The sequence below is a fragment of the Bicyclus anynana genome, chromosome 11, assembly GCF_947172395.1.
Source record: "Bicyclus anynana chromosome 11, ilBicAnyn1.1, whole genome shotgun sequence".
NCBI lineage: Eukaryota > Metazoa > Arthropoda > Insecta > Lepidoptera > Nymphalidae > Bicyclus > Bicyclus anynana.
The window spans coordinates 16,553,544-16,577,983 of NC_069093.1; the positions used below are offsets into that span (position 1 = coordinate 16,553,544).

At 36.1% G+C, this 24,440-nt stretch overlaps 2 protein-coding genes and 1 non-coding gene across 6 annotated transcripts in view; 2 read left to right on the forward strand and 1 right to left on the reverse strand.

Moving 5' to 3' along the window:
• The first annotated feature begins 331 nt into the window (after positions 1 to 331).
• On the forward strand, positions 332 to 12,802 carry LOC112051204 (uncharacterized). 2 transcript variants are annotated; one of them, XM_052884254.1, is made up of 7 exons: positions 332 to 537; positions 695 to 851; positions 1,841 to 1,932; positions 2,696 to 2,837; positions 8,243 to 8,396; positions 8,990 to 9,042; positions 10,010 to 12,802. In XM_052884254.1, the coding sequence occupies exons 2-7, from the start codon at positions 713 to 715 to the stop codon at positions 10,060 to 10,062; spliced, it is 633 nt and encodes a 210-aa protein (XP_052740214.1). In that variant the 5' UTR covers positions 332 to 537; positions 695 to 712; the 3' UTR covers positions 10,063 to 12,802. The 2 variants fall into 2 exon arrangements, with proteins under 2 accessions (XP_052740214.1, XP_052740213.1); XM_052884253.1 differs by having other exon boundaries at positions 333 to 537; positions 691 to 851.
• Positions 12,803 to 14,086: 1,284 nt separating this feature from the next.
• The window catches only part of LOC112056802 (solute carrier family 23 member 2), a 35,855-nt gene continuing 25,501 nt past the window's right edge, over positions 14,087 to 24,440 (forward strand). Inside the window, exons 1-6 of one of the 3 annotated variants that reach the window (XM_052884256.1) lie at positions 14,087 to 14,293; positions 15,178 to 15,244; positions 17,423 to 17,530; positions 17,970 to 18,090; positions 20,314 to 20,547; positions 21,345 to 21,480. In XM_052884256.1, the coding sequence (XP_052740216.1) occupies positions 15,194 to 15,244; positions 17,423 to 17,530; positions 17,970 to 18,090; positions 20,314 to 20,547; positions 21,345 to 21,480 (650 nt within the window). In that variant the 5' untranslated portion in view covers positions 14,087 to 14,293; positions 15,178 to 15,193. The remainder of the gene's footprint in view (positions 14,294 to 15,177; positions 15,245 to 17,422; positions 17,531 to 17,969; positions 18,091 to 20,313; positions 20,548 to 21,344; positions 21,481 to 24,440) is intronic. The other 2 variants (XM_052884257.1, XM_052884258.1) reach the window with 2 other exon arrangements.
• Trnaa-cgc (transfer RNA alanine (anticodon CGC)) lies at positions 19,492 to 19,563 on the reverse strand. Its single transcript has one exon. It is a non-coding gene; the product is annotated as a tRNA-Ala (tRNA).

Below are 24,440 nucleotides of genomic sequence, written 5' to 3' on the forward strand. Positions count from 1 at the left end.
TGTTGGATTTAGAATGATGATTGATGTCACAAAGTTAACCATCTATTGTCATTGAAATTGTACAACACTTATACACAGCTCAATTGGTTATAGATATTATCTGCTTCAAATATGATTGCAATGTTTCAACTTTACAACATACAAGTATACCCAGTATAAATATATCTATGAGGTATACTTAAATAAATAACATTGCAAGATATATTGAAAATTGGTAACAAAAAATAAAAGGTTTTAAAACATCTGTGCGTGTCAACCGTCAACGTCAAAATTGTTAATCTACGTGCGTGTTGCGTCAGCCGTCAGCGTCAAGTGTCAACTGTCAACTGTCAACTGTCAATGAATAATGATTTTGAAGCTTGATTGATCTTTCTTTGCTACAAAAGTGTCTTTTTTATTGTGTTTTTTTTTATAAATAATCATGATTAATTACAATCAATCTTATTAACCAGTCTGTGAAATTGATGAGCTGTTTGAATTTACATTGTTGACTTGAGAAAGTAATTAAACACAATCACTGGTTGAGCCAAGCTCTTGGTAAGTTTTTACTATTTTTTTGATTTTGAATTTTCTTTTTTTCACTTATTTTATTTGAATAAAATCTTTGTTTTTTATACTTCTTTATGTCCATAACCAACTCTGCAAGGAATGCACCTGCTTCTGTTTAATACTACAATGTGTTTCTATTAGACAGGTAGGTAGCTGATCGACTATGACCAACTGTTGGATAGATGAATACACAATATGCCGCGACTTGTCACTGGCACAGGGCAAAGATGTTCCCGTGGAAATTGATAGATCTGTTACAGTAGCTGAAAATGAGCCACCGCCCGCCCTAAATATCACAGAAGGTAAGCTATCTCTCTCGAGAATTAAATAAGTAGAATATAATGCAACCTTTGACTTTATAAGGAGCTGGAGAGTATTTCCCTTAACTCTGGGGTTCTTTATAGAAAATTAATTAAAAATGTTCAAGGAACATGTGTTCTTAAATTAATATTTTTAGGGTAAATAATATTTCTTTTGTAAATAGATCTTAAAATGTGTACCTTATACTATAGTTATACTTAGTAATATGATCTATTTAAAATTCAAGGATAGATAAAGACATGTGTTAGATGGATAGTCTGAATTATTTGAATAATTTGAATGAAAACACAAAACGTTTTTGTTTTTTAGTTATAAAAATATTAGTTATGCAGTTTGGCTCATGTAAGTGAACTAGTCAACATCTTGAATTTATGGGAAATACTCCTGAGCACCCTGTATAGTGTATCATCATTAGCAACCCACATTGGCTCACTGCTGAGTTTGAGTCTCCTCTCAGAATGAGGTATTAGGCCAATAGTCCACCGAGACTTAAGGAAATTCTCTGGTATGCAGGTTTCCTTTTGATGATTTCCTCCACCATTTGAGACACATGATATTTTCTTTAAATGCACACAACTGAAAAGTTAAAGGTGCATGCCCAGGACCGAATTTGAACCCACACCCTCCGGAATCGGAGGCGGAGGTCCAGTATCCACTGGGATATCACAGCTTCTTTACATCTATACTAATATTATAAAGTTGAAGAGTTTGTTTGTTTGATTGAACGTGCTAATCTCAGGAATTACTGGTCCGATTTGAAAAAATCTTTCAGTGCTAGATAGCCCATTTATTGAGGAAGACTATAGGCTATATATTATCCCTGTATTCCTACGGGAACAGGCACCTATAATCAAAGAATGCAACACAGAGTCAAAGTCAAAGCAAAGTTGTTGCTGTCTGCTAGTTCATTATAAAAATAGTATTGCCTACTATTTGAGTTAATCATATTTTTTTTTTGTAATTCATTCAGATACAGAGGAGGAATTCTTCGGTCCCTATGTAGGTGATGGAGACACCAACTGCGGCCCAGACCTTCATTTGATAACACAAATGTTAAAAGTGGTAATACTAATATGTATGATATTCTGTTACTTTGCTGTCATAAGCAAAAAGCATTGTAGCCTATTATACATTTGTATAATAGGACACAATGTATAAAAATTAGAGAGTCTAAAGTTTATTTGGAAAAACAAATCACAAAATTTTTAGTTGAAAGTCTCATCAGTTGAATAGGCATTGAGTAAATGTTTTACAAAAAGTGTAATCAGGCAAGGAGAACAGATCTGTGGTCTTAAAGCACACTTGTTTAAAGAGTAGATTACTTTGTTGTGCACTGCTGTCTATCTATCTGTCCCCTTTATTTGGAAAATGTGTGGAGGTATAAAGTTTAAATTTGAACTATATAGTCTATGGTTACATGAAGTTGTGAAAAAAATCAAACTTCTAAGTTTACATAATGAAAGATACGGCCGTTTACTTAAAAAATACCCACATTTCATAACTCAAGGTCATCAAAACTCATAGGTACTTCCTGGTGACAAGTTACATTATTATAGACCACAAGTATTTAAATTAAGTCTCAAAAAACAGTCTTAATTGTTTGATGCTGAATTTCAAGAATATCTGGGCAAAAACTGCGAAATTTGATACCACAACTTACAATGATCCTACATACAGAGTTTGGTGGGTGCCAACTCACACTTGTTTTTTTTTTAATTCTGTGATGTGTTATCTCCAAATAAACTTCCACTTGCTTCTTTCTTTCTATTACAATGTGTAGATAATTTAAATGAACACGAGTGTTGAATATATTGATCCGTTTCAGGTGAACCCACATCCTGATGGTGACAGTCCTGAAGAGCCGCCCAGCCCCAGCTTGGCCCACACCAGCCTCAACATGTTCAAGAGGAAAGAGAACAATAAACCTGTAGAGACCAGTCCTACAGTTGCACTTCAGCCAAAGACAGGTAATTATCTTTTTTTTTTCTTGTACGGCCAATCAGTTCTAAATCAATTATCAATTTCTTTATTTGCTGAATACATAAACAATATAAGCATTTATCTAGCAACCACGGGAATAGATTTTTTTTAATTGGTTTAGTGGTGACATAAGGTTGGAGGCAACTTGTTATATATTTTTATACAGATAGCATAGCTGTTTTTGTGGAAAAAAAATGATAAGTCTATAAACAAATGTGTTGTGTTGAGTGTCTTTGTCTTAATTATCTGACGTTCTTTTTTAATCTTCTAAGTTAATTTGAAAGACTAAATTCAAAATTAATTTATTTCAAGTAGATAGGCTTTTATCTATTTGAAAGGAGTCTACCACCGGTCAGGAAGGCAGGTTTTGCTGAAACGGCAAGAAACACAACAGTTGCTCTTTTGAAAAAGAATAATTAGGCATTTGACTAATAACGACATTGGTTCGAAATCTAGTCAGGCGTACTCCGACGTATCACGTGAGTTTTAGCCGTGTTTCATAATAAATCTGTATACATATATATATGTATGTATATGTATATGTATATAAAAGAAAGTCGTGTTAGTTACACTATTTATAACTCAAGAACAGATCAGACAAGACAGAGAAGGATCGATATTATTGAAAATTGGTGCACAGGTAGCTTAGAACCAAGAGACGGACATATGATACTTAGGGTAGGAGTAGGGGTAGGGTTTCACGCGGACGAAGTCGCAGGTATCCGCTAGTTTAATATGAATAACACTCACGATAGTCTGAATTCTAAGATGTGTGTATTGTTTAAGTATATTATTTACACAGATTAATCAATAATAGGCAGAAGGGGCGCACAGAACATGACAGACCCGTCACAAATACAAAAATCAAAAACGAATACATTCTCGAGTCACGTGTCGCGTCAGTAATTTTCAATATTATTAAAAATATGGCGTCTTATGTTTTTAAATGTTTTAAATTCTCGAAAAGTAAAGAAATAAGATGGGAGTATTTTTTTATTGGTTATTATTGATTATTATATTAATTTACGTAATTGTTGTATGTGTTAAATTTTGAAATACAAATTTGAAATAAGTTTGTATATGATGTCAAGGAGACGCGTGTGTTTTGTTTTTTTTATGGGTTTAACCCAAGTTTCAAAAAAAAATAAAAAAAAAAAAAAAAAAAAATTCTCGTAATATTCCAACTTGATCCTCACCACGGTCAACTACTAAGGATACTAACTACCACCTATTGCTCTTGTTAGTACCTTGGCTAAAGACAAAACTGGTGGCCAACTAATTCGTGATTTTAAGCGTCGCCTATCCACAATAAAATAAAAATAATCATGGAAGAAGTGCTCAGAGCGCTAAACTCAATAAAAAATGAACTCAACGAACAACGCTTGGAAATTAGAGCAACTGGCAAAAACGTTACAGAAAAAGTCACGGAGAATATTAACAAAATGCTCGAAGAAAAATTTTTAGTATGGGAAGAAAAACATGAAAATCTTAGAAAAGTAGTGGAAAACCAGGAAAAAAGGATATATTTTTTGGAAAAGCAAGAAAGAAAACGTAATCTGGTGATATTTGGGATTGAAGAGACAGAGACATCGTACGAAAATTTAGAAAGGAACATTATTAATTGGGCAGACCAATATTTTTCTATCAAGCTAAACTATAGCGACATACAGGAAGTGAAAAGAATAGGAAAAAAAGGAGTAAGACCGCGCCCAACAATAGTATCCTTTACAACTCTAGGCATAAAAATAAATATTTTGAAAAAAAGATATGCGTTGAAAAATACCTCCTATAACGTGAAAGAAGACTATCCAAAATACGTATTAGAAAAAAGGAAAGAATTACAGGAACAAGTACAATTAGAGAGAGAGAAAGGAAACAAAGCCATAATTAAATATGATAAACTCATAATTCTATCAAAAAACAATCCTAAGCGAAAACTACTGTCCTCACCACAAAATGTAACAACTCCTAATGCAGAAGAGATAACTCCTATAAATAAATAGAACAAATTGCGTAAATCTGATGCATTGGTACAAAGATCAAATAGCATTACTGAGGGGATTATGAAACCGAGCATGTTAAATTTCCTAATCAACAAAAATGCGACTAACTCAGCTTGTAGTCAAGACAAACAATAACAATTAAGCGCCTCCTCCAACACAGATCATAAAACCAAACAAACGAAAGAACAAAACATATATCTTCCAACCCGGCTGGTCACCGTGGAAGATCACGACCATAACCCTCTAAAGATAACCATTCCAGCACAGGAAAAAATCAATATAAAAACACACCAACTACAAATTGCAACATACAATGTCAGAACCTTATCGTCATACGAACGGCTACTGGAACTTGAAGAAGCAATAAAGGAAATCAAATACGACGTTATAGGAATTTCTGAAATAAGAAGGCTTGGTACTAAAATCGAAGAATACGATAACTTTATACTATGCTATATAGGCAATACACCAGGACAATACGGGGTAGGTTTTGTTATAGAGAAATCGCACAAAAACGACATAGAGAGCTTCACTGGCATTACAGAGCGTGTCGCCGTTCTAAACATTAACATTCGAGGCTTAAAGATTACCATCATTCAAGCATATGCACCAACAGAATCAGCAAATGATTTCGAAGTTGATGATTTCTATAACACTGTCGATAAAGCATTAGAGAACACCCACTCGACCGTCATACTAATGGGAGATTTTAACGCAAAGATTGGGTTTCGTAAAAAAGAAGAACACTTAGTTATGAAACAATATGGCTATGGTAAAAGAAACGAAAGGGGCCAAAGACTAGTGGACTTTGCACTGGAACATAAGCTAACAATAATAAATACATGTTACAAAAAGAAGTCAAATAGACGGTGGACATGGAGGTCACCAAATGGCGAAACCAAAAACGAAATCGACTATATACTATCCAATCAACCGAAAATATTTCAAAACATAGGTACTCTAAATCTAAATTACCCGTCAGACCACAGGATAATTAGAGCGACAGTTAAATTAACTAAACCAAAACAGAGTAGAGTCAATTTTACAAATATGCAAGCAAGCCAACTTAAGAATGAAGAAGAAAAAAATAACTATAACTTTGAATTGTCATCAATGCTATCTGATCGGAGAGTTCTTCAAGAAAAATCCTCAGTTCAAATAAACTATGACAACATAACAAACGCTATTACCAATAGTTTGAAAGCAGCCCGAGTAAAGAAAGATGAACAGAAACACCATAAAATTTTATCGACCCGTACAATGACACTTTTACAAAGAAGAAAAGATTTACAGAAAACTAAAAACAAGTCGCGGACTCTAAAAAACGAATTAAGTGCACTCTATAAAGTAGTGTTTAGATATATACGGAATGACTATGCAAAATACAGACAAAACATCATAGAAAGATATCTATATCACAGTGGGAGCACAAAAAAGGCATTTAAGGAGCTACGAACAAATAAGTCTTGGATAGAAGGATTGAAAAAATCAGACAAAGAACTAAATAGTAGAACTGACATCATCACTTTAGCAACGGATTTTTATACAAAATTATATAGTGATAAAACAAAGACATTCACAAAACGAAACTTCGATAAAAGACATCATGTTAAAGGAAAAGTAAGACCAATACATGAAGCTGAAGTCTTAGATTCTATAAAACGATTAAAACTAGAAAAATCCCCCGGCTCGGACAATATAACAAATGAAGCATTAAAAACAGCACAAAACATTTTGGTTACTCCACTTACTGACTTATTTAATCAGATTCTACTAAACTTTGAAACACCCATACAATGGTCGGAATCTAACATAATTTTAATATATAAGAAAGGAGACCCAGGGGATATAGCCAACTATAGACCAATCAGTTTACTTCCAAGTCTCTACAAGCTGTTCTCTGCTATTGTAAATAAAAGAATTAGTCCGATAATAGACTCTAAACAACCTGTGGAACAAGCAGGCTTCAGAAAAGGGTTTTCCACTATAGACCATATACACACCCTTGAGATAATAATAGAAAAGTATCTAGAACATCATAGACCACTGTATTTAGCATTTGTCGACTACCAGAAAGCCTTCGACACAGTAACACACGCAAGCATATGGGAAAGCTTAAAAGAACAAGGAGTTAGCGAGGTTTATATAGAAATAATTAAAAACATATATAATAATAACACAGGAAGAATAAAGCTAGAAACCTTGGGCCCATGCTTTCCCATAGAAAGGGGCGTAAGACAGGGTGATCCACTATCACCAACCATATTTATTGCCCTCCTTGAAACCATCATTAGCAAACTGGACTGGAAAAATCTAGGACTCTATATACAAGGTTCCTACCTAAATCACTTGAGATTTGCAGATGACATAGTTCTACTATCAGAAACCAGCTCACAACTGCAAAAGATGATCAATTCCTTACAGCTAGCCAGCTCAAACGTAGGACTAGAGATCAATCTAACAAAGACTAAGGCAATGACGAATAGCTTTAAAACACCAATAGCCGTAAACGGAAAACTTCTGGAATACACAGAAAATTACATCTATCTGGGTAAAGCTATTAGTTTTGATAAGAAGAATAATGAAAAAGAAATAGAAAGAAGAGTACAGCAAACATGGAATAAATACTGGAGTCTCAAAGAGATTTTTAAAAGTAACATGGCGATACCCGTTAAAACCAAAATTTTGAATTCTAACCTCCTGCCAGTGTTGACATACGGATGCCAAACTTGGAAATACACGGCCAAAGCAAAAAACAAAATAAAAACCTGCCAACGTGGCCTTGAACGTAGCATGCTAAAAATAAAAAGATTGGATAAAATAAGACACACAAAAATAAGGTCTATTACAAAAGCCACCGACGCCTTGAGCTATGCACTAAAACTAAAATGGAAGTGGGCAGGGCACGTGGCTAGACTGAAGGATCAAAGATGGACTTATAAAGTCACTTTGTGGAGAGGCCCACAAGGCAAAAGAGGCAGAGGAAGACCATTGGCGAGGTGGGAAGATGAAATTAAAAAAGCAGCTGGCCCATATTGGTACCAAATAGCACAGGACAGAGACAATTGGACATCTTTGGAGGAGGCCTTCACCCATTCTGGGGTTCTTGTGTAAAATAAAAGAATTACTAACGTTTTAACATATAATTAAGTTATTATAAAACTCTGTAAATTTATGCAAGAAATAAAAGGCTTTTTTATTTTTTATTTTTTTTTATTTTTTTATTTTTATTTTTATTTTTATTTTATTTTATTTAACCCAAGTTTCACCGGCTTCAGCTCGCAGTTTGTAAAGACTCCGGTTACTCTGTGATTCTGTTCTTTCCTTTCTTTTTCTTTTTTAATAATAACAGGCTTTCAGTCTGTCATATATCTTTTACTGTCTGTCAGACACCGTAGCGGAACAGCCCCGTACGTACGTGCCGTCGGCGCGCGCGGCCGAGTACTACAAGAAGTTCAGCGAGCAAAGCCAGGCGCTAGAGCAAAGCCGAGACACCATCTGGAGCAGACTCGAGCGACAGATGAGAGAGATCGATGAGAAAAGGTATGGCAACTTGAGAGGCGGGACTCGAGAAAAAATTAGAAAAATAGCAAATCACTTTACACTAATATTATAAAGGTGAAAGTTTGTGTGTAAATGTGTATTTTTGTTATTCCTTTACACCAAATACTGATTTTTTTTACTCTAGATCTAGATTAACACATAGGCTACCTAGTTTTCGTTTCTAATTGAACTAATAGACGCCGCGCAGTTTCACCCGTGTAGTTCCCGTTCCCGTAGGAATACGAGGATAAAATATAGCCTTCCTCGATAAATGGAAATATTCCTCGGACCAGTAGTTCCTGAGATTAGCACGTTCAACCAAACAAACAAACTCTTTAGCGTTGTAATATTAGTATAGATGTAACAATTATATGTTAATAATTATAGCCTGGACGAATGCCTTAATGTCTTCTTAAATGGGCTTATTTAATTTTACTTTTTTTTTATTGGACATATATCAGAAAGAAGTAAATGAAGTATTTCAGGATCCAGAACTTAAACTCAGGGACCTCTTTATATGAAACCTCATGAAGCCATTAAAATTAGAAATTAAGCAAATGATTTATATGTGATGTAATCTCCTTTTATTCCAGGAGACAGAACACACTAGACAATGAACAAAGCTCCAGCAGTGCCGGCACACAAGGTAGTATAAATTTGTTAGTTTTACAATTTCATGAATCAAAGTGTTTTATGGTATCAAAGAAAAAGAGGCAAATAAGGCTCGTTGCATACGTAGCGTGTTTTATCTGGGATAAATCGGGACAAGTCTTAAACGCGCAACTAAATCAATTTTAAATTAAATTAAAGGAGACATCGCGCTGATTACGCTTGTAAGATTACGCTTGTAATCCATCACACTTTACAGAATATCATTTGTGACAATTATTATTGGCGACTGGTGTTCATTTGAAAGCGCAGATGGGCAATGAGCTAAGGCTAACCGTTTTTAGGATATTTTTATATGTTGTATGGGTGGATTACATATGTAATCCGCGTGATCACTGCAGGGTTAACCCCGTTCCGTATGTAACGAACTTTATAACTAACTAGCCAACGCATCGTATTTTTACTCGCATAGTTCCCGTTCTCGTAAGAATCCAAGATAAAATGGAGCCTATGACACCGACAACTAACGTGGCTTTCTATTTTTTTTATTGGTTTAGTAGATCCAGATATTACCCACTTACAAACTAACTTTACCTCATTAGAACAAACTGTGTTGCATTATGGTTTGGCTTAATTTCAATATGTTTTTTGTAGAATAATAAATATAATCTTTTTAACATAAAAATGGAACCGACTTCAATGACGTATTTCAGTTATTTTGATTTAACACAAAATTACTTAACCGATTTTTATGAAAATTAAATGGGACCAATCTGGAAGTATACTCTTAATAAATGACGAAATTATGAGGTAACAAATATTAAAAAAACATACGCGTCGAATTGAGAACCTCTTCCTTTTTTTTGAATTCGGTTAAAAATAAAATAATATTAGTGTAGATTGCGATTGCTTGTCCACATCTTAGTTAGTGGTACTTAGTTTAATAATTAAATAAGTATTTATTATCATTTTCCATGTCACATAACGCCATCTTTATAACATAGGCTCGAGATGGAAAAAGAAAAAGAGGAAAGCAGTACAGAGGATGGGACATTAACAAAATGGGACAAACAACTTGGAGACAAACAACTGGCCCAGGAGAGGACAAAATGGAAAATGCTGGAAAAGTATAATAATATTTAACTTAAGTATTATTTGTATTTGTATTTGTATACTAGTGGATGTCGGCGGACGGCGACTTCGTCCTTGTGAAATTTAGATTTTCACAAATCCGCGGGAACCATTTTCCATAGCTCGTAGCAAGTAGCTCCTGCTCAGTAACCTCCGCTATCTTCCAGTGCAAGTCTCATTGAATCGGCGCATCCATTTTAGAAATGAGTGTTTTAGTGTCATGTAAATAACTTAAATTATTAGATATGGCACTAGCGCGTCGTTTCAATTCAATCAAATTCGTCGTCGTCAATTGTCTTCATTTCATTTAGTCACATAGTAAATAATGAAAGTTATTTAAACAATAATAAATAAATAAAATAAAAAATACTGTGTACAATGTCGAGTTGTGTGTTCAGGAAGTGTAAAAACTATATGTGTCTTAACTTAAATATATAATGTAAGTGTATACAAAATTGTGCATGTGTGCGCTCAATGGAGTAGCTGAGTTTCGATCACTTTTTAGCCACGTACCATATCTTATATTATAAAATGTTTTTGAGCAAATCAATTATTATTCACGTACCTATATATTTATGAAAATACCTTTTTTAGCTGCCAAAGCAAAAATCAGGTTATAATAACCATGACAGTAGATACCAAAAAAAGTACCAATTAGGATGCGGTTTTTTTTCCTATTGAAATATTGGAAGAATTCCTTGTTTAAGTATGTTAGGTATGAACAGGCTGAACCTTAGCGGTATGGGCAAAAGTCAAAATTGCCAATTCCAAAAACAAATTATGATATATTAATGTAAAATTAATGTGATACTCGTAGTAAAGATCTCATTGATGTAAAACTTTATAAAATTTTAAATTATTTAACTAGTTAGACGTGTGCTTTCGTATTTTCATGGCATGCTGCATTTTTACTTTTATTGTTTCTAACTAGCTCAGCCCCCCTAGCCAAGTGGCTCGTCGATTATCTTACTATGATCGCTAACGCTTCGAAAACTAGAAAAATGTATGGAATGAATCTTGATGACGTGACCTGTCGATAGCAAATGTCATTCCCATACATCTTTCTAGTTTTCAAAGCGTTAGCGATCGTAGGAAGAGAATCGACGTGCCACGTGGCTGGAGGCTACCTCTGATTTGTTTCATATTCAAATGCCAAAGATGTCTCCTGCACAGCATGGAATTGGATCAGAGACGTACTCGTAAGCGATATCCGAATTCGGTCTAGATTTTTATATGTTTTTTACGGTTTTAGATCTGGTTCAGTGCGAACAATAGGGGTGGTTTGATCAATGAGTTTATTTTTTAATAGTGTAAATAGATAGTTGTAAATAAACCAAATAAATAAACAAAATAATTAATGATATGATGATAATTATTATTTCATAAACTACGTAGGTGTACCTTTTTTTGAATTATCTTTTTTAATTTATTTATTTAATACAATTAATATCAAGAAATTTCATAATTTTTATACACAAATTCACATTTTATACAGTTTCTTGTATTTGTAACTCGGTAGTGTGAGAATTTGTTTGTATCTCTTTATATGTATAGAGAGAGATGTATCGACAAATTCAGAGCGCAGAGTATTAAGGTATAAATATATACATACGGAAAACCTCTACTGCTTTGTGATTGTTAGTTTTAAGAGCTCCTTCTTACAAGCAACGTAGTCGTCCGATGAACGTATGCGCAGCGCAGACAAACGTAACTGTGTAGGTGCCCTTAATGAGCTATTTCCTCTAAAGGTAAAAAAAAAATCCGCTATGAGCAGGGAGAGGGGTACAAAAGTGTTGATTTTCTATAGTAATCACCATCAATTCCAATGATTTTTTTTTATCGTTACCGTCTGCAATGCATTCAATTTCTTAATTTTTAGGTGTATGAATATACTTTTGACGTTGTCAATGGAGAATTCAAAATAATTCGACCACTAACCGCTGGATTTCCGTAACCGACAAAAACAAAAAGTTACAGAACAATATTTTTTGAATTTAATAGAATTAGGTATTCAATCATTTTATTCCAATAATTTCGATGTCTTAATTAAAGGAATTTTATTACTTATAGGTACGCATTTGCAATTTCGCTGATGATTAAAAATTACTTTTTTTGGGCTTTACTTTAAAATACTATCAACTAATGTCGCTTGTGCTACAAAATATCATTCCTTTTACACTTACGATAAAGATGTTACTGTCGGTTATACACTAAAATTAAAAAAATAGTTTTACTAACTGTTTATAATGGTATATTTTAGCCACTCAAAACTCCACTACAAAATCTAAACTTACTCCAAAATCGTTTGTAAAGATAATCTTGACTTTTTTTAGAATATTATGTTACTTGGCCTTAAATTGACACTTAAATAAAAGTGTCGCTTACTATAATTTGACGGTCATATGTCAAAATGCATCTTCCCCTGGTGCTTTCGCTAGCGGATTGTTTAAAAACCTTTAGAGGAAAATGGCTCAATGTATTGTAATGATGCATCCTGTATAGTTTAATAGTCTAATTAATTTAATGAATATGAGATTAGGTACATTAAATGTCTATTTTAATTTGTGTTAACTATTTATACTATATTTTTTTATACTATTTATTTTTTACACAAAGTGTACATAGAGTAAGTTATTGTTGTGCTGTAAAATATAAGCTTTTGAAAATTTTCGAGTTTTATTTTTTGTTATCTTTAGATACCTACGGAACCCAAAAAATTCGGTATGGATTAGAATGGTATTTAACACATTGGTATTGTTCAATGTAATCCGTTATATTTAATGAATTCAGAACTACAGCTTTGTGAAAACTTATTTAAGACTAGCGGAAGCCCGCGACTTCGTCCGCCCTTAGACCTCTTTAATCCAGCCCTTACAGTAGTATCGCTGTAAAAATGGAGTAACTTCTCCTGTTTTCCTAACATTTCCCTTCACTGCTCTGTTCCTATTTATCGTAGAGTTATGAAAAGTATACTACAACCTGCCCAGGAGTGTGAAGAATAATTGTACCAAGTTTCGTTAAAATCCGTCGAGTAGTTTTTGTTTCTATTACGAACACATAGACAGACAGACAAAAATTTTACTGATTGCATTTTTGGCATCAGTATCGATCACTAATCACCCCCTGATAGTTATTTTGGAAATATAATTCATGTACCTGCAGAATTGACCTCTCTACAGATTTATTATAAGTTTATATGGAAAAAAATAAAAAATCCGAAAAAAATAAAGCATGGTCACCCTATAGTTATTTTTTTCAAAACTAATCCAATTAGTTTTACTCAGATAATAATTAGGTGATGTATTGATGTTGAGCTTGCTCCATGTAAAAGCTGAGAGGCTGTACTTACAAGTTTGTCACGGTTATATTTGGGTCGAGAACAATGGGCATGCAATGCCCATGGTGAGGACTGGTATGGAGGTGTACATATGTTTTCTGTGATGGAGGTAAACATAGCTCACTACCACCCTATTGGCAAAGACGTAGGTACCGCCAACCAATTTAGCGTTCCGGTACGTTGCCGCGTAGTAACCGTCGGAGGTAATTATGGGTAGAATGAACTTTTCCTCGTACCTCTTTCAAGTAAGCCCGCTTCCATCAGACTGCATCGTCACTCAACGTCTTATGAGATCGCAGACAAGAGCTAACTTGTCATTAAAATGATAAAAAAAACCGTGTGCGTTATTACTAACAGAATTGATAAGTTTAACCTGCTTCCGTATGACTGAGAGAAAGGGAAGACGACGTTACGCGATACGTTAAAAAGCGGCTTACCCATTAGAGGGTAGCCATAACAAGTACCTAATCACTTCAAAATATGATAGATACACTCTAGAATGTTAGAACAAGACGGCATTGAACTCGTCGGTGAGATCTCGTTAAATATTTGTAGTTAATTCTCAATCTTCAAACTGTTGTACTATACGCGGTACCCACAGTCGTCTGTTGTGACAATCAATTAGACAGCGATCGTCAATTATATCGCGCGTTGCACGCTGGTTTGACGTGACAGTCGTAAAGCTATTCAAGTAACAATTGGACTGTAAAGTGAGGTGCGTACGCGCATTTGACTTCGTCTGTGTTTCTGGGACTGTTTTTGCTGAAGTTTATCTAGGTACTTTTAAGCATTCTTTAAGCTTACATTTAAGCATTTTCGGGTAAGTTGATATTAAACCTTGCACCTTTTCCATAACCATACGTATAGGTAGGTACTTGTAAATCCGATTTTTTAATTACTTAACCGTTTTCCACTATGAAATCAAAATCAAAATCAAAAATCATTTATTTCAAGTAGGCTCAGTTTACAAGCACTTTTGACACGTCAGTTGACTATTTGTAAAGATTCTACCACCGGTTCGGAAGGCAGGTTCTGCTGAGAAGATACCGGCAAGAAACTCAACAGTTGCTCTTTTGAAAAGTCATACAGTATTATAATTTACAATTGATAACAATTACAATTTCTTATAGTTTTATTTCCTGTGTGAAGGTGGAAGCTGATCCAATGGCCTCCAAGCGCTTTTATATTTATGGAACTCATCAATGTTGTAGTAACCTCGACTAAGTAAATGTTTTTTAACACATTGCTTAAAGCTATGCATTGGCAGGTCCATCACACACATATGAAACATTAACATTGTTTAATTTTACATTTCTTTTTTTGTTTTTGCATTGATTTAAGAAATGGATTTTCAGCTCAATAACGATCACTTTAGGTTCGACAGCCCAACGTGCTCTCTGAGGCACGGGGTTTTAAAATACGGAACTGGTTGATACTAATCTATAGGTACTAATAGGTAGGTATTATGAAGAGGAAAGATTTGACTGTTTATTTGTTTGCTAGGCTCTGAAACTAATGAACCGATTTGAAAAATTCTTCCACACTGGAAGTTACACTATCCTATATCTTATTCCCGTATTCCTACGGGAACGAAAATCGCGTGGGTGAAACCGCGCGACGTCTACTAGTAATTAATTAAAAGTTTAATTGTCATTCTTATCACAGACGCTTATCACAAAGTGTTAAATGGTGTTTTAATTACAGGTAAATAATAAAAAAAATGGTGCATCGGAATATTCAAATTGGACTTGAAACTGTAATAAACGATGTGGTAAGTTAATAAATTAAAAAAATATGAATATAAATAAACTACAAGGTCATCTTCATTAGCATATTTACCAGCCACCTATAAAGGGCCAGGGCCTGTAGCCATGTGGCACGTCGATTCTCTTTCTACAAACGCTAACGCTTCAATGTGTGGAATGACATTTACCATCGACAGGTCACGTGATCAAGTTGTCGATCGGATCTGTCATTCCCATACATTTTGTTCTGTTTTCAAATCGTTAGCGTTTGTAGAAAAAGAATCGCCATACCACATTGCTAAGGCCCCAAGCCTGTCTCCTTATATGGAACTTGGCTACTAACCAAGGTAATCGAATGTGGACTGGCGGGCTTAGGATGATAATGCTAAAGCTGTTGGTAATGATAACAATTTACCCTAGTTAACCACCTTGTGCACGCCTGCTGCCATAGAATAGGTATCTATACTAATACTATAAAGCTAAAAAGTTTGTTTGTTCGTTTGATTGATTACGCTAATCTCAGGAACTACAGGTCCGATTCGAAAAATTCTTTCAGTGTTAGATAGCCCATTTATCGAGGAAGGCTATAGGCTATTATTATCCCCGTATTCCTACGGGAACGAGAACCACGCGGGTGAAACCGCGCGTCGTCAGCTAGTACGTAATATACAGCTTCGTTAGCGCAATACACAATTTCAGTGGCACGGGCAACAGCTGTAAGATCCTAACGATATTAATCCATGTTGTACGTTGAATTTAGATTGGCATTCCCTGCGAACTGAGATAACCACTTTAGATGCATACGTTGTTTATGCAAAATGCATGGAATTACTTGTCTCTGTACTATATAACGCAATAGTTATTAAGTATTGCATAATGTCAACAATCTGGCTCTGTTGGGACTTGGGATCGAATCAAAGGCGTTCAAACTATGATAATTCGCGTTATATCTTTACTAGCGGCCGCGCGCGAGTTTGTCTGCCCGTAGACCTCCTTAATACGGCCCACTTGCAAAATCCGTTCTCAGTGGACGTCTATTATCTGTAAACTACCTCCCTGCCAAATTTCATCTTTGTATGTCAAGTGGTTATCGAGATTTCGAGATAAATGACCTTTCGCATTTATATATTAAAGTTATAAGCGTTTAAATGTTCGTCGCCGATAGCTTATTGGTTGCTTGCGCAACTGTATTATCCAATGGGGTAAAGTTTAAATGGCATTCAAATAGTAGGCATTTTCTAATAATAAAAACGCGAAAGTTTTTTATGGACGTTTGTTACTCTTCCATGCAAAAAGTACTGAACCAATTTGGCTAAAACTAGGAATTTAGATAGATAATACCTATTTACTCTAGATTAATATAAAGACATTATTATCCCGGCAATGTCGACGGCAAGGAACGGACGAGGAAGTCGCGGGAGGTGGTCGCCGGTCTTATCACGCTAGGTGGCCTTCGTGGCGCAGTGGTATGCGGGGTGGATTTACAAGACGGAGGTCCTGGGTTCGATCCCCCGGCTGGGCGATTGAGGTTTCTTAATTGGTCCAGGTCTGGCTGGTGAGAGGCTTCGGCCGTGACTAGTTACCAACCAACCTACCAACAAAAACGTACCGCCAAGCGATTTAGCGTTCTGGTACGATATCGTGTAGAAACCGAAAGGGGTGTGGATTTTCATCCTCCTCTTAACAAATTAACCCGCTTGCATCTTAGATTGCATCGTCACTTACCATCAGGTGAAATTGTAGTCAAGGGCTAACTTGTAAGGCATAAAAAAATATAGGTCATGATTTGATCCCAGAGCAGTGATAGCCCAGTGGATATGACCTCTGCCTCCGATTCCGGAGGGTGTGGGTTCGAATCCTGTCCGGGGATTCGAACCTCCAACTTTTCAGTTGTGTGCATTTTAAGAAATTAAATATCACGTGTCTCAATCGGTGAAGGAAAAACATCGTGAGGAAACCTGCATACCAGAGAATTATCTTCATTATCTGCGTGTGTGAAGTCTGCCAATCCGCATTGGGCCAGCGTGGTGGACTATTGGCCTAACCCCTCTCATTCTGAGAGGAGACTCGAGCTCAGCAGTGAGCCGAATATGGGTTGATGACGACGATTTGATCCCTGCTCGCAGTCATCGGATCCACTCATATCAAAGTCTTTTCCGAGTTTTTGGAGCGGAAAACAAATGAAAAATTTGCTTATTGGTCAGAATCCAAGCAGTGTGCCCAATGGGACAGCCGAGCAACGCAAGGGAAACGTCACTTATGGCATCGATGACGCCCCGCCGTGGTACCTCTGCATATTCCTAGCTCTACAGGTAAGAAGATACTTCATTTACAATCCAATGAAGATTGATCCAAAGGTTAGATCTTCGTGATAATGTGTGAATTGATTATTGTCTAAGGTAACAAACCTACATCCAAATAACATGAAATTGAAAATTTTTAAAACCCTCAAAGATCATGAAATTATTAATTACACTCTCGATTAAGTCCTTTCAGTGCGCTTTCATTTGAGTCCACACTTGAGTATATTAGCAGACATTCGGTTATTCTTTTCACTTTCACCATCCACAAGTTTTAAACGGGTCAACCGATTTTCATCAAAATCATAATCAATATTCAATAATTTAATGACCTTCGGGGTCATTTTATTTACCTACGTTTTGTGGCTGGCAGTGTGTTCCTTTTGTATATATTATTAGGATTCCTATTGCAGATAGGTGCCTACAATTTGTTTGTTTGTGTGTTCTGCAGCATTACCTCACCATGATTGGAGCTATAGTCGCCATTCCCTTCATCCTGTGCCCGGCGCTGTGCATGACGGAGACAGACCCCGACCGTTCCAACGTTATCTCCACCATGATATTTGTCACAGGTCAGAAAGGAGAATAAGAATATTTTCGTTAAAAAATATGTCCGCTGAAATATGTATTCAATATGACGGCCTCCGGGGCGCAAAGGTATGCGCGGTGGACTTACAAGACTTAGGTCCTGGGTTCGATCTCCAGCTGGGCCGATTGAGGGTTTTTTAATTGGTCCCGGTCTGGCTAGTTACCACCCTACCGACAAAGACGCACCGCCACGCGATTTAGCGTTCCGGTATGATGTCATGTACAAACCGAAAGGGGTGTGGATTTTCATCCTTCTCCTAATAAGTTAGCCCGCTACCATCTTAGATTGCATTATCACTTACAATTAGGTGAGATTGTAGTCAAGGGCTAACTCGTAAGGAAAAAAAAATCGTCCGCCTGAAAATTTTCATGTAAAATATTTTAACGATAATCATTTTAACAAATCTGTCATCTGGTGCCCAATGACAACCCTTCGTGGATATCAGGCAGTAGGTAGATGACATTTCTCAGTTGATGTGGTATATTTTAATAGGTCGTTAATAATGACAAAATTAGTGAATAGGCCGTCTGTGGTGGATTTTGAAAAAGATTGATATACGATTAGTCTAATTAATTTTTTTGATTTTGTGGCTTGATGAGTTTGCTTTCCTATTAATTATTTTGATTTTTGTTATCAACATATTAAAATAACAAAATGTCATTTACCTACTGTGTAATATTCACCAGTAAGCACGGGATGACATTTTTATATAGAGCTCAATTTCGTTGATGTCAAAGATATTGAATTAGCCTGCTGATTGTCTGTAAAATATTTATAACGACCACAAAATTGTATTTAATCTCAGATTAGAACATCTTATTCACACTCACAGATATAATTTTCCATAGTTTATTGAAGCTAATCTTCGTTTAGCGACCGTGTTTGTCAACTTAGATAAACGCTAGGTAGATAAACACCGATTATTGCACTTGTGTCATAAAATCATCTTAAGATCACGACTTTGTAATAAAAATCCTGCAATAAATATACCTACTCGTACTCGTAAACATTCTAGCTGACTCAAAATGAAATCATTAGATCCTTGCCTCTCAATTCGCGGAAACCATATGAAAATAGAGCCATTAGACTTCAATAAAGAGGGATTTTAGCTGTAAGTCTGTTCGTGTATGGTATCTATGTTTCTCATTCTGCCAACGAATGAACTGATTATTATTATTATGTGTTTTTTTATTTGTTTGAAAGTTGAAGTAATTAAAATGGTTCTTGTAAATCGGAGTTTGCTGCGGTTTGCACAGGTTTTGTACATAGAAAGCCAATCTAATTTTCCGTTAAAATCGACAGAGGCTAATTTTAATCGAAAGTAAACAAATATGCAAACGAAGCCCAGAAGTCAGAAAAAAGAAAAAAAATAAAAAATATTTTTTGGAGGTGCTGGGATTTGAACCCAGGACTTTCAGCATGCGAAGCAGACACTCTACCACTGAGTTACACCCCCGTTGAACAATGTGTTGAAATTACTGTACTATTACCTTTCTATTATGTATTATGTATTATGTGACTTGTATGTGTGTGATGTAATCTTCAATGTAAGACTATTATTAGACTAGATTTTAAAAAACTACTGATATGCTTTTGTGCCCTAAAAACTCAATAATTTGGTATTTTATTCATTTAATGGTAGAAGGGTAGCCGACTATATAAAAACCAGTAGTTCAGTGGAAATGACTTTTGTCTTCGGAGGGCGTAGGTCGAAAATTCGAATCCGGTCCATCCGGTTATGTGCATTTTAAGAAATGTCACAAATGGTGAAGGGAAACCATCGTGAGAACCTGCACACTTGAATTTTCTTAATTCTCTAAATGTGTGAATTCGGCGAATCCGCATTGGGTCAGTGTCTACTATTAGTCTTACCCCGTTCATTCTGAGAGGAGCTTCGTGCTCAATAATGATGACTATAGAGTCCAAAATATTTTACTATTTTTAATACAATAAGGAACTTAAGCTAACTTATCCTAATAACTATACAAATCATGCCCACGTGGAATGGTGGCAAGAATACAGGCTGATCCTTTGCGCAAAAAATGAGCCAGCCCTTCTGTCAAATAAATATTTGGGCACTGTAATTTGATAGCCTTCACGTCAAAAGGAACAAATATGTAACTCTCAGTCAGAGAGGCATACCGCTTTCAGCTTCTTCCGCTGCGATTCCCGGTCTTGATTCCGTAAATATTTAAATACATTCCAGGTCTAATAACTTGGCTACAATCGACCTTCGGTTGTCGGTTGCCCATAGTACAAGGTGGCACCATATCCTTCCTGGTACCAACCTTGGCGATCCTTAACCTGCCGGCCTGGAAGTGTCCGGCACCTGAGGAGTTGGCGGCCCTGACCCCGGACGAGAGGCGGATGGTCTGGACCAGTAGGATGTGCGAACTGTCCGGGGCTATCGCCGTGTCCGCTTTGTTTCAAGTGATTGGAGGTAAGTGTTATACTCCGCGCCCCGAAACAAGTCCCGTAGACGCGGCGCTAATGTATTAATGGAGCTCATTGGTATTTGGTACGGTCTTAATGTGATTTGTCTAAGGCGCTGTCAATTTTAGTTCAGGTTTGCGCGGGACTTCTTGTGTGACGCGGAGTCTATCTCTCTTTTTTGGCCCCGTACTCATGTCATAGTAATCTTCGTATCTTGCAAACTTATATCTCGATGTATCTAGGTAATAGAAATGGCGCATCTGCGCTAGTAATGCCGCGGGTTTAATCTGACCATTTTTCATACATTGCAGGGCTAAGTGGAACCCACTTATCTGGTTATTCAAATAATAATAGACTGGTTTACTTAAATTTTTTTTAAATAATTTGGTACCTCGACCAGTTTTATAATCATAATCAAGATATGGGCAAATAGCGTTTTCTACACGTATTTTCAGTTGGCAATTTTCCTACAATATTAAACGTATGATTTCAACAAAAAACACACATTTTAAAAAATAATTTTTCATACTTATATTTATTTTTCTGTAACGTGTGCTAGGTCTAAAATGGTCGGTCTCCTCTATTACAAAATCTACAAAAAAAATAATGTTAAAATATACACTAAATACAAAACAATTTCATTTCACTCATCAATACGTCCCTTTAGAAAAAGCAATACTTTATTCGTTGAAACAATAACAACATACAAACGAAAAGTTTAATAAATACAAACAAACAGTTACGCGTAACAATACCGAAATACAATGTTCTTGACCTTAAGGCATTAACATTTTTTTCCGTCAGGATATTTCGGCATAATAGGGTCATTGCTCCGGTTCGTGACTCCGCTGACGATCGCGCCCACGGTGGCGTTAGTGGGCCTCACACTGTTCGACCACGCGGCCGAGGCGGCGTCCCAGCAGTGGGGTATAGCGGCTGGGTAAGTCCGTTTCATATTTTATTGGATTTGGAATGTTTGTGGTGATACACTCCCATACCTCGGAGCAGAGGCGTCTTTACCTATAGTGCAGGGGGTGCGTTTCACCCGGGCGCCGCGATCTCAGAGGCGCCCGAGCACCACTCGCCGCGCTGATGGCGTGCCTGGGCACGGTATAACTTCAGTTAAAAAGAACTCCGGTTTACAAATCTAAATTTTGCATAGCATCTAGAGCTGTTCTTAAAAAATGTGTCTAGTTTTAGCAAATAGGTAAATAAAAGTACTTACAAGGTACTACATAGACATTTTGTGGTAACTTGGAGTGCTGTTTGTACATATTCCGTTTTAACAGTGCTCAGCACGGTACTAGAGGGCGCTAGAATTTTGATTGCACCCGGGCGCTATGTGAGCTAGAGACGCCTCTGCCTCGGAGAGAATGTTAAGCCTGGTTATTATTATCTCTTTGGAGTTTGATAGTAGCAGTTACTGAGTCATATATTACTACACTTAAGCTAGATTGACACCCCTAAGAAGAAAGACCCTATAATGCATCGATGTAATATGTTAAACACTATTTTCTCTTTGTTGTAGTGCAATGGAAATAATATGATAAATTATTATTCTCAATGCGATCGCTTGTACTACACATTGTTGAAAATGCACTACTACACGAGTACGTACATAACGTAAAAATTCAAAAATTCAAAATTCATTCATTTCAATTAAGCTTCGTTTACAAATAGGTACGTACATAACGTCAAAATTCATAAATTCAAAATTTATTTATCTCAATTTGGCTTAGTTTACAAGCACTTTTGAAATGTCAAGTTATGTCATAATTTAATCTAATTGTGGTAATAATAGTCGAAAATTTAAATTTACGACGGTTCCAAACGCGCCTTGGTCCGACAAGAGCCCACAACAAACTCAGCAAGCAACAAGGTTTTTTTTCTTTTGTTTACCACCATTTTACAAATTTATTTAAAACTAAGCACACAGTCGTATAATGCAGTTTAACACCAAGTTTTTACCCGACTGCGTAAGAAGGAGGGTAATGTTTTTCGAGCGTACGTATAGAAAGAAAGAAATAAAAGTTTATTCAGAATACACATCATACAAAGGAAAGAGAGAAAAAAAACAACAATTAAAATACATTGCAACTTGCATGATATGATCCTAAAAGGGTCTCCACTCAGCATATTGCAGTGTCCGTGGGGACACCGCGCTGATCTTCCGTGGAGCCATTAAGGTGACGTTTGGACTCTTTTTAGTTCATTACGCTTAAGCAGTCGGGTTTTTTGTTTTTATAATATTTTTTTTCCACTTTATTAACACCAAGCAAATTTTGTTTAATATCAACTGTATTCGCTGTGAAATTTTAAAAGCATCGTTATCAAGCGATATGAAAATTCAATTATTAATAGATTAGAGCTTGGAGCGCAAAATCGATAGTCCCGGCTGCTGACCTTTGACCTGACCTACGCCCACTTCGGAGTTAGTTCTAACTGAGGCATAACAGTTCGGCACCTGACGGACTAATTGCTTCCCCTCGCCGGAGCTCGCCTGAGATCGAATCAACTTAATTGTTTAGAAATTCTACACGGTGTAATATACACTATAATTATAAAGTGGTAAAGTTTGTGTTAGGATAACTAATATCTATCTAACCTTAGCAATCTCCGGTAGGTACTACCTACTTATTGAAAAGTTTTTCTCAAAGTTTGTTTTACTTTTCGATGATGCACATCCGGGATCTGTTGATAATGTTGTAGCTTTACTCCAGAGAGGCCCTGGGTTCCATTCCTAATAATTTGGGTTTTTATATTCTCAAAATAGCCGTGATATCCCCAGTGGATTTGACTCTGCCTCCGATTCCGGAGGTTGTGGGTTCGTATCCGGTCCAACTTTTCAGTTGTGTGCATTTTAAGAAATTAAATATCACGTGTCTTAATCGGTGAAGGACAACGTCATGAGGAAACTAGCATATCAGAGATTTTTCTTAATTCTCTGCGTGTCTGAAGTCTGCCAATCCGTATTGGGCCAGCGTGGTGGACTATTAGGCTAACCCATCTCATTCTGAGAGGATACTCGAGCTCAGCAGTGAGCAGTTAAGTGATCAGTAGGTAGAACATAATACGATGTTATTTTTCGCTTTTTAGTTTAGTCGGTTATACGTTTTATATTTTTTAAGTCGGTTGAATTTTTCATTTATTAAAATTTTTTAAAGTATCGTCTTCTTTTTCTTTTTATGGTGGTTACAAAACTTTCCTTAAGTGTAAGTGTAAGGTAAGTAAAGTGTTTCCGAAATGATCGATACAGCACCTGTGGACATGTGAGGCGAAATAAATACAGATTCCACATCTGGGACGTCGGGCCGTTGCCATGACGACCGGCCGCTCAACAAGTACCGATATCGATTCATCTGCATCCAGCATCCGATTCATGCATTCAGCTAAGTTTAGACGTCACAGGCTTTTAAATACATGCGTCGTGATTCAGAGCAACTTTAACTTTATACTCTTACATATAAGAACAATGTCATACCTGTAGGTAGTACAACCCTAGAGGAAAAGAAAATATTGGTCATGTATACAAATAAGCAATATTATTTATTATTTTAATAAAAAAATCATTGAACAATTATATCAACTAAGTATACTAATATTATAAAGTTGAACAGTTTTCTTGTTTGTTTGGTTGAATGCGCTAATCTCAGGAACTACTAGACTGATTTGAAAAATTCTTTCAGTGTTCGATAGCCCATTTATCGAGGAAGGCTATAGACTATAATATCCCCGTAATCCTATGGGAACGGTAATTACGAGGGTGAAACCGCAGGACGTCTGCTAGTTAAAATTAAAAACTTTTCGACACGCAGACAGGTTGTATATGGTTTTACGCCGGCTTTATGTTTTAATTTCTTTTCACTTTTGTGACACACATACACATTTAATTACAGTGAA